The following is an 11,310-nucleotide window of genomic DNA, read 5'->3' as shown; positions in this document are numbered from 1 at the left end:
AATAGAGGATCAGAAACCTTAGACTTAATTACTGAATATCCTTACACCTTTAGTATTAACTGGAGTTATTTTGAATTTTTCTTAAATTAAACTATTATATTTATAGAACTAAAATATGGAAGTCTAAATGTTAAATTCTTTACCATAAGTCATATTTTTATGTAGTAGAGAAGTTACTTAAGGACAAGTAACACGTTAGTTTGGGGGATTTTGATACATTGAAAATATATGCATTTTTAGACCCATATTTTATACATATTTTTTGTGATATTGCACTTTAATGGAAGGTATTTTGATGTTTTCTTGCAAGTTGTTGATTTTTAGGGCTTAAAGCAAAAAAAGAAGAAAAAAGAATGAAATTTGGAGTCAAAATGATGTTTTTGAGGAAATACTCAGTGTTGGCAGCACCAAGGTCAGCATTGACGGCGCAGAACAACCGAAAGCTGGAGGATTTTTACTCAGCGCCGACGGCGCCAAAGGTGGTTCAGACCTCGCTTCTAGAAGGTTCAATATATTTAGATGATTTTTGAAGAGTTTTTGGAGGCACCTCTTGGAGAACCGATCTTGGGCTTTATTTGGGGCCAAATTTTATCAAAAAATGGGCTCCTCTACGTTCATTCTTTGCTCTACAACTTTCCACCACACTACATTTCCATAATCCATCTTCATTCCACCACATATTGGAGTCAATTAGTAATTTTTCTTTCATAGTTTAGAGTTTTTGTGGTGAGATTTAGTGTGAAACTTTCTGTAAGAGTGTTGGAGAATGAGAAAAGTGAGAGAGTTATTCTTTTTACATTTCTAAAGAAAGGCTACAAAGGATTTGCTTTGAGAAAGAGTTCCAGATAAGTTTGTTTGTTTATTTAGTGTTGTATGAACTTTCTTTCATGTATGAAATTTGTGTTTTGGTCGTATCTTTCTCATGAAGTCTGAGTAGTTTCCTCTATCTTTCCCTCTACTCTAAGATCTGGAGAAATGAAGAGATAATATGAATGTGTCATAATTAAAATATAAAATAAATTGTGAGGATTTTTCAACTCCAAACTTAATTTACTTTTTAATTTAGCCAATTGATTTATTAAAATATGATGTGAAACATATGATCTGAGAAATATAGTATGCGTTCTACAATAGAGTAAGGATCACATTTGATTTCATGAAAGAGAAATTCGTTCATGAAATTAAGTGCAAATAAATAGGGAAATATTCTTTGTTGGGTGTAGAATTGGAGAATTTTTAGGGTGACAGACTAAAATCCCCAATTTTGTCTTAATGCTTAAAAACTAAAGGCAGAGTTAGCCTTCAGGTGAAGGGAAGTGGGAGTTCTGGAGTGGGAGCCGATATCCTCCAAGCCTAGCCATAGATTTAGGGACTAAACATAAAAACTAACCAATGATTTTCTATGCACTGTATCAGAGAATTAAAATTGCTCCTATTTGGCACAATACATGTTATAAACACTTATCTCATCTCATTTCACCAGAATTTCATTGTAGTGAAAAGGATGTTTTTTCACATAAGAAATCTTCATTACCTAAACATAGTTAGTAGATTAGTAGTTATTATTCACAATTTGTATTTTCATTTTGCAAATAGTTAAATACTTTAGTTTGATTAATATCCCAACATTCCAAATTAGTGACAGTGATTTTGTTTGATTTTCTGTAAATTTCCTGTTAAAATTTATCATTGCTAACTTACACCTTTCCCGTGGGATCGATATTTGAGGCTTAAATAGAAAGTCAATTATTACATGATAACGATATGTCTACTTGCGTAAAATCTCATTATTAATTACCTATAATTATATATATTTTACACAACTTACTTCAACTTACTTTTCATACAAAGGATAAAGTTTTTGGCACTGTGGTGGTGTCAACTTCATAAATCCTTACATAAAAATATTGGAATCAGGGTGCATTGGGAAAAAATTACCGCTCGAGTCCGGATATGGGCCCGAGGGTCTAAAATTTGGTGTCACTAAAGTACGATCCTGTAAATCAAAATAATCATTATGAAGGCTTTAATTGTGGGATTTGGTGCCAATATACACCTCAGACCCCCGAGCGGGTAGATAGATTCGAAATCTGACTTTTTCCAAAATGAGCTTGGAAGAGTTTAATGACTCCACTTGGTCATCAGAGGCTTTGAATAAGCAGTGTACGACCTCTAAACACCAGATAGAAATTAAACATGTCCCATGTTGGAATTAACATCGCCCCTCAATGAATTCTCTCAAGTAGGGCTAAATCAATGTGATTCTAGTTTCGTGCTTGAGGTGCATATCAGATGGCTTGGATTGATGTCCTAGGCTACGGGAAGCTGTAAATAATCATGTAGCACTTAAGAAAACATCAACATATATAAAATTTAAAAGTCCTAACAAGTGTGTTGCGCCGCTGAGGCACAATTTGCTTGTTGTAAGCAAACCAAATTCTTCCTTGGTGGTTGGAATGTCATCCCAAGAAGAAAATAAACAAAGGACTCAACCAAGACGAGTTTATTGGACAGAGTATTACTAATGTGATGGCTATACGAAGGAAAATCTAGGATTCACATCGCAACCTGAGAGCCAATCAAAATATATAGAGCCTGAATACATTCAGGAGAGACACACTTGGGCTAGGTCATGAAGGAGAGCCCTCGTGTGTTCCTTCATGACCTAGACATAATTACTAAACAACGTATGATCTAGGATTCACATTCTATCCGAGGGCTAATTAGAACGAATTGATCGAGAAAGAAGGAATTAGGACTGACGTCTTCCCTAGGAACTTGGCCAGGCCATAATTAGTAAACAACGTATGACCGAGGGGTAGCTAGCTAATAAAAGTTGACTAACCATGAAAATGACTCAACATGGCTAAATTTATTGGACAGGGTATGACTGAGGATGTGGCTAGCCAGTCAAAACTGACTAACCATGAACTCAACAAGACCAGATTTACTGGACAGGGTACGACCGAGGGTGCTGTTAGCTAGTCAAAACTGACTAAACATGAAAAAAAACTCAATTAGGCCAAATTTAATAGACAGGTTATGACCGAAGGTGTGGCTAGCCAGTTAAAAATGACTAACCTAGAAAAGGACTCAGCCAGGGCAGATTTACTGGACAAAATATGACTAAGGGGTTCTGCAATAACATATTAATATGTCAAACCTATACTTAGAAATAACAAAATGATGAGGGCCTCTACCAGACCCTACTTTAAAACGGTAAAGGAGAAGGTTGAATCATCTCGTGTGATCTAATATGTCCTAAAGCATGCTTAATTTATTTTATATTTTACACATATTTATGGATGGAATGACACTTTAAAAAAAAGTTATATTTTTGTTTTTTTCTTGCTGTTATAATAAGTAGAACATCTGGAGTGAAGCGGAGGCGAAACCGAGCATATTGGAACTAGTTGACTGGCGCATAAGCGCCAGCCTTTTGGTGCCAAGGCGAGCCACCCAAGCGCCTTAGCGCTAGCTTACTTGGCACCTAAGAGTCAAAACCAAATCAAGTAAACCAAGAGAATGGTGCTTAGGTGTTAGCTCTATGGTGCCAAGGCGCTGACCAGTTCCTAGGAAGTTTACTGCAGTTACTGCATCACGACTTGCAGAGTTTTGTGGTCAATTTTGGCAGTTTGAGGGAGGACTTCAGAGTACTATGAAGCCTTGGGAAGTGGAGGAAGGTAGACAAGTAGCAGTGTAAAGTTAGGATTTGGTGTTTTCCACTTTATTAGGGAGGTTGGAGAAGAATTTGAGAGAATTCTGTAAGGGGATATACTCAGCATTGCAGGGAGCACTTAGAAACCTTTTGGAAGGATTTTTCATCTCTTTTCTTAGGGAAAAATATAAGTATTGTGCTCTATATTGTCTTGTACTATTCGTGATCTGACCATTGAATACTAAGAATCTCTTAGTAAATTAAAAAGTTTACGATAAGACCTCTTAAGGTTCCAATTAATCTCTCTGAGATAACCAATTGATGAGCTGAATACACTTAGACCCAAACTAGCCCTAACATAGTAAAGGCGATCAAGTAAATATCAATGGCCAAATTGAGTCTAATGGATCCTTGAGTCTAATGGATCTCATTAAGTTGACATCTCCATTATAATTAACCAAATATATTGAAATGGTCAAAACAACTAAAACCATTAAGTGGAAATCTTTTTTACTTATTAGCAAATAATTTAAAATTAGCTTCTTAACATTAAAACCATTAATGTTATTTGCTTCTTAACATCATTAATTAAGTCAATATTGGATTTGATAGTTCAATGTGATCCAATTAAAACAATCTGAGAATTAAATAAACTTATCATCTTAATTGATAAAATTAATTATATCAATAAATTCTCTTAATTAGTTAACAACATCATATAAAAAACACAATATCATTAAGCTATGGTAAACCCATTAACTATCAATAGCCAAAGGGTTAATATCATTATTAAATGGAAAAACATAAGTACAACTAACTAGTAGTGGCTTTCCAAAAGATTTGAGCCAATTACTTCTATAATTGGAGCCTAATATCACCCTTGTTCTCACCCTTGTTCTCTGAAGCTGATGATCTTGTAGCTGGAGAAGGAGAGTCTTTAAAAACTCATCATATAAGCTTGGCTAGGAGAGGAAAATTAAAGGTAGTTGATATTCTATGTATATAATGCATCATTAAGCTTCCTTACTTCCTTAGCAACTAAAAGATACCATAGATTCTTTATTTTTAGCTCAGACAGTTGCATATTTCATTAGTGATTTGTGTAAGGCTGAATGGTGATTACTCCAAAAAATTAACTCACGTCAACCCAGTTCTATTGAAGCTTAATTGCATCTCACCTCATTGAAGGTGAGAGCATCTTGTCATCTATTGAGTGAGATAAGTGAACTAAAATAATATTTAAAATTAAGTATTTTGCATTATTTATCTAAACTAATTAAGTTGTTAGGTATAGAAATTTTTATAAGTGAGACAGTTAAGATAGTTGGAGAACTTTTAAAGGAGTGTTTTTGGTGATGAATAAAGATAAACTACAACCTAAGATCTTAGTGTTAGAACACTATCTTTTGGCATCATAATGCCATAACATTAAATGATTTGGCATCACATCACTAAAGTTTTGTGCCTCAGTGCTAGTTGGAGCATATTTCAATGCATAAGGTAGATAGTACAACAGTGCAGATCCAAATCTTGACATTATAATGTTGGTTTAATTTAGTTCATATGAAAATTTAAAGCTAATTTGGGGGTTTTCTAGCAATTTTAGAGAGTTTATGTTGTGAGGATAGGTGTAAGGGATAAGGGAGAGTCTAGCTTGCTAGAAAAGGAGATTATAGAGTGTGTAAGAGTGTTTTGTCGAGTAACTTAGTGTGTGAGTGTGTGTGTGCAACAAGGAGAATATTTCAAAAGACAAGGTTGCACAAGAAAGGAGGAAAAATAGGATTAGAGTCATGATTAAAGACCTAATTTTATTTTTCTATATTTTCTTATCTTTGTGTAGTTTTTTATGTCACTTTTGTGTATTTTCTCTTTTGTCATGGCAATGCATAGGAAATGAGCTTCACCTTTGGATTTATAAAAAACTTAGAGATGTATGTTTGTTGAATGTGATTTTGTGCAATAAAAATGATATGTTATTTACTTTACTTGGATCTTGATTTCACTGAATTTTAGCAATGCATACATGAAAATATATTGCTATCTAAGGATATCACAAGAGTACAAATAGAGCAAGTAGGGTGCATCAAACATTTTCTCAAGTATATAGGCAAATAGTATTTGTGAAATTGCATTCTTACAAGATATATTCTAAATGTAATGACTTAATATTGCTATGATTCTAAATTTTTTATAAGAATATTCTCTAGTCATCCTTGACCACATAACATATTTTCATAATTTGTAAAGATATTTTGGTTTTACTTTAAAGTTTTGTATAAACATGAATTAAAAGTTAATAATAAATCTAATAATTTAAATTAACTTCATCTTATAAGAACAATTCCCAAAATTATATCTTGATTCATTGGATTTGAATAAAATTAAAAATCTATTTAAAGTTAATTATAAAAATAATAAAGATAACTATTATAATTAAAAGTCAATTTAAAAATTAAAAGTCAATTTAAAATAGAAGATAATGTAAAATAATTAAACTTAAATCATCTCTTAAAAATCATAGGCTACCACTCCATCCTTATTGGGGTGTGCAACATACTGAGTCTTTAAGTGTTAGGGATGATTAGGCCCACCTTCAGGTTAGTCTCACTAGCCTTAACATTCTTTAAAACGTTCAATAAAATAAAATCCAAATTTAAAAATAATGAAGGCTTAAACTTGCTATCAAAATTATAATCACTTAAATTGAAATTAGAAAATGGGTAAAAAAAAGAAACATTAACTCAAATAAAAAAAGAAATGATAATCTCCATTAGAGTCAAAACACCATCTCACATGCTAAACTTGTGCTTGTGTGATTGCTAATCTAGATTTGGGCAGGAGTTATTTTGATTATTTATTTTTCATTGTTGTGTTTTTTTTTATGATGTTATATATATTGATGTGAATTTTATGTGATAACTATTATAGATTTGATTGGTTGTTAGGCATATAATTCAATACATCTTACATATGCCTTCTGCCTATGGTCATTAGCAAGGTAGATTTAATGTCAAGTAATTTAAAATCTAAAAGGTTTTCTTGAAGGTTCTATTGCCCTTAAACATGACTAATAAGACAGGCCTTGACACAAATAGTTGTTAGGCTATGTGAGTATTTCTTTTGAATACAAAATAAACATGCATGTTTATTGACTATGTTTATTAGGTTTAATTAAGTTATTTATTTATTTATTTATTTTGAAACTATAATTTTAAGTAATACTAAGTAGAAGGCCCATAGGATCAAGATGAGCGAGGATGAGCTGCTCCGCACTTGAGGAGACCTCATGATACTTGGAGGACTTGTAGAATGATAAAAAAGAAAGCAAATAACATGCTAGAGAAGACCCAAAAGACAACCCTCAATTTTATTCGGTTGGATTAAATAAGAGCATAACTTGGTTGCATGTTTTTATCTTTTTCTAAGGTGCACCACTGTATCTGGCCACACCGGCCTTTGTTTTATTATATTGTTTTAGATTACTTGTATTTCTTGTTATATTTAATTATTCCAAAATACTAGAAATTATGTTTTTTGCTAAGTTTATTCTAGTATTTGAGCTTAAACGGGTCTGAATGGTAGGCTTCAAGAATAAGGCTTTTTCAATTCTAAAGAAAAAAAAAAACTATAAAAATTAAAATAAACTATAAAACATTATGTGAACTTAGGTAAACTATTCATGTACATCAGATGTCATTCCTCCTCTTTTCTTTTTGAATAGTTCATCCATTAAACGCATTAGGGCCATTTAAACTTTAAGGTTAAGCACCCCATTGGACAAAATTTTGGCTTTGAATCAAAGTTTAATATTCAAAACATGTGTTGCAGCTTGAAAATGCGTTCTCTCTCAGTCTTTGCTATTTTCTTTCTCACCTGGTTTCTTCATCATAATGCTTCTGCTTCTTCTTCTTCTTTTTTCTTCTCTAGTTGAGGTTGCAGTGTGCTATCCTTATTTTCGATGATCAAATTCATTTCTTTCTGCTCCTTGTTCAAGAATAGGGTCTAGAGTCCTCCTTAGTCTGGCTCTCAACAAGTTTTGTGGAGGCTAACCTTGCCTTGCTGGTTCTTACATGAGAGCCACAGATCTCGACAATCCAATGTGAGTTATGGGCTTAGTTTGAGAACGAGATCTGGATGCTTCTTTCACATTTTGTATGACCTTCAAAACTTGTTCTCTTAACTCATTGATCTGTTGCATCATGAACTCTTCGGTATAATACATAGTCCTCATTCATCTTTATTTTTATGAAGAAGTCTCATTATAGATTTTGAGTATGAACTTTACACTCATCGCACATTTCAGAATATTGAATCATTTTAAGATGCAGGGTTCTGTATCGCTCTTGAGTACATACAACCAATTAAATATGCTATTTTTTAGAAGAAAAATAGAAGAGAGAGAAGGACCTAAGACCCTTGAGAGGTCTCGAATATCATTTACTGAACTCAAGCCTCCAGTAAGCTAAATATCGGGCTCGACGAAGATTTTTTGAGCTACAAGGTTTTTAGGGAGAGAGAGAAAAAGAGAAATCCTTAAAAACCCATAAATTCTCGAGAAAAGAGAAGTCTCTCTCTTAGCTTTACTCTCTTTTTATACAAAGAAGAATAATTATAAAAAATATATTTAGTAATATATGATTCTCATCCTTGTTGACTTGATGAAAAGACTGTGACCTAGATGTCAGATGATGCTTGTAAAAATAATTGGACCTGTGTCAATGTTGGTCATGATGACCATCCCCAATAGGTGTATCTTTCTAGAGGACTAAGTTGCTCCCCATCAGTGAAAGAGATGAATCCAACCACTTCCATAGATCACTTAATTCAACCAATTTTGCAGGTGTGAGCTCAAAAACATGAAAAAAATCCTATTCAATCGTATTTTTGCATACATTATCATCATCATTATTATTATTTGGTATTAGAAACAAGCCTTCAAATAAAGAAAATTCAAGAATGATTTCAAGACATGTAATTTGAATCATAACAAGTATTACATAGGTATACATGATAAAATATATTATTAATTAAGAGAGAACAACAACTTTGCTCAAGATCCACAAAACCAGAGTCATCTCAAATGCGAAGAGTGTGTGAAGCAAACCCCTGTCCAGAGCAAAACCAAATAATGTGATCCCCCCACCATTGTGTTGCAAATATGTCACTGCAATATTTCATATCACTTGTCAAATTAAGCTTATACACAAAAACATTTGTTTTTTTTAACAAAATCCTTCATCAGTAAGCCTTCTTATCTACCATCTTTTTAAAATATTTTACTTACTAATGAATTCTTATGTATTTACAGATCTAATATCCAAAATTCAATTTTTACATATACGTCATATTAGATATGCATGCAAAAATATTTTTCATATTTTGGAAATAAAAATTGTGATATTTTTTATGTTATATGAAATACCTAGGTGGTATAAATGTAAATGTATGTATAGTTATTAGACATGTAAATACATAATAATTGAGTAGTATGTATCTAAATACCCCCTCTTTGTTTAAATTTATTCTTATACATTTTATATATCTTTTTATCTTGTACATATTAAATAATGATAATTCACATAACAATTTTTTTATATTTATTAAAAATTTTCATAATATTATGTAGTTCTAGAATAAATAATATGTGCAGATTGGTGGTATTATGATGACATTATAGTGAATACAGTCATAACCTATCAAATACGTATATACCATGTATGCACGTAATCTTTTTTGTGTAGCTGACGATAATGTCATCGATACGTGCATTATGTTCAGATTAGATACACTTATGCAAAAATTTTAAACCTATTTTAATATGGAACTTGTCCAGACAAATTAAAATTAATTTAATTTAAACTCTATTTTACGTAATTATCCCAAAATAAAGCACGTTCCATGTTATATAATAATGTTGATTTCCCGTTAAACAAAATGTACTTAAATAATCTTATAAAGATATTTTTATCCTATTATTATTATTAATATTTATTTACTTATTTATTAAAATATATTTGTAACATATTATTTTCTTATTTTTATTTTTATTTTCTTAAAAAAATTAATTTATTTTTAAAATCTCTAAAAATAAATTTTCAAGTATTTTATCTGTTTCTAATAAATGAATAAATAGATGTTATTTCAAATTAAATATAAAAAAATAAATAATAAATAGTGAAATTAATCCCTAAAATTTCTAAATTATATACAAAATTGAGATTTTTTGTTATAGCATTAATTAAAAAAGGGGCATATGCATTCATAATCCAATTTTTTTATATTACACCAAAACTTTATTTTTTATATTTATATCATCAAAAAATTTTTACATCTTATAAAAAAATATTATTAGTTTAACTCTTAAAAAGTGATATATATCTAAACAAATGGATTAAGTGATATATATTGCGTTTGGGGCAACATGTGCGTTTCAGGATAAGCGAAACGTGGCCCGCGACCTGCCTTTAGTGTAAAATCCAAACGTGGCTCCAGATAAGTTGGCGAAACGCGCAAACCAAACGGTAGGGCACTGCCCGCACTTATAAGCTGCCCCAAACGGGCCCTAAATCGTTCTCAAAAAATATGGACTGAAACACAAAAACAACAAAATATCTAAACTAAATTCATACCTAAAGCTTGTCGTGACTCGAACGTGGAACATATTTGGCAAAGCGAAGGTTGAAGAGAAGAAACTTTAGCCTCGCAATCCTCACCGTCGGATTCATCAAGATTGACGCTCAGGTCTAATTTGTTGGCTGGTGAGGAGGACATTACCATATGCCATTGGGTTGCAATGGAGACCACTCTCTGTGCTCTGTGGGTTATCCTCGCCGCTCCAAATAAACACATCAAAAAACCGGTAAGTTGAACCGCCGAGCTTACCTGTTATTACATGATGGGGGTTATAAATGTAAATATCAAATTATGAAAGCTAGATATGTAAATATATAAGACTTGTGTGGTATGCATATAAATTTTCAATTTTTATATGGAGATTATGTGATCATTTCTGCATGCATAAATTTTGATACGCTTTTATAAACTTCTATTTATTTGATATGCAAATTGATATAAATTTTGAAAATATTGCGTCTAGTTAATTAGACATGCAAATGATGACGTGGGTCGCACCACACTGTACCGTGAGTTTAACAACGTCATAATGCTATTCATGTCATCAACCACACGTACTATTTCTCGTTAAGTAGATTAATGAATTTTATAATTACCACGAGATCTCCTGAATTGCAGGAATTCTTGTCACCTTTGGCAGCCAACACCATCACCAAAGCTCCCAACTGACTAGCCGTTATGGTCACGAAAGACCCGATTATAAATATTCTATACCTATGACTTGTAGCTTTCAAAAACTTCCTTATCCTCACATGCTCTCTAAACATCACCGCCGCCGCCTCGTCCTCCTCGGCTGCCGCCACGCCGCCCAATTCAAACAACTTGTGAAACTCCTCAAATCTCAATATCTGAAGCTCACACATCATTCTAAACAACACGCACACGAGTAAGAAAACTCCGCTTCGATAAACCCACGAGGCAAGCGCGGGCGCGGGGGGGCGCGGCTCCCCCGCGCGGGGGGGCGGGGGGGGGGGGGGAGGAGGAGCCGATACAATTGTTGAAAAGACTAAGTTGATCAT

General features: G+C 32.7%; 1 protein-coding gene across 1 annotated transcript; it reads right to left on the bottom strand.

Annotated features, from left to right (window-relative positions):
• Positions 1–8,685: 8,685 nt before the first annotated feature.
• LOC110019682 lies at positions 8,686–11,310 on the bottom strand. The gene is made up of 3 exons (XM_020717459.1): positions 10,888–11,310; positions 10,288–10,540; positions 8,686–8,822 (listed from the first exon to the last, which is right to left on the bottom strand). The coding sequence occupies exons 1-3, from the start codon at positions 11,308–11,310 to the stop codon at positions 8,686–8,688; spliced, it is 813 nt and encodes a 270-aa protein (XP_020573118.1).

The sequence above is a fragment of the Phalaenopsis equestris genome, unplaced genomic scaffold (assembly GCF_001263595.1).
Source record: "Phalaenopsis equestris unplaced genomic scaffold, ASM126359v1 Scaffold000002, whole genome shotgun sequence".
Lineage (NCBI taxonomy): Eukaryota > Viridiplantae > Streptophyta > Magnoliopsida > Asparagales > Orchidaceae > Phalaenopsis > Phalaenopsis equestris.
The sequence above is the reverse complement of the archived record's forward strand: the minus strand, read 5'-3'. Positions and strand labels throughout refer to the sequence as shown.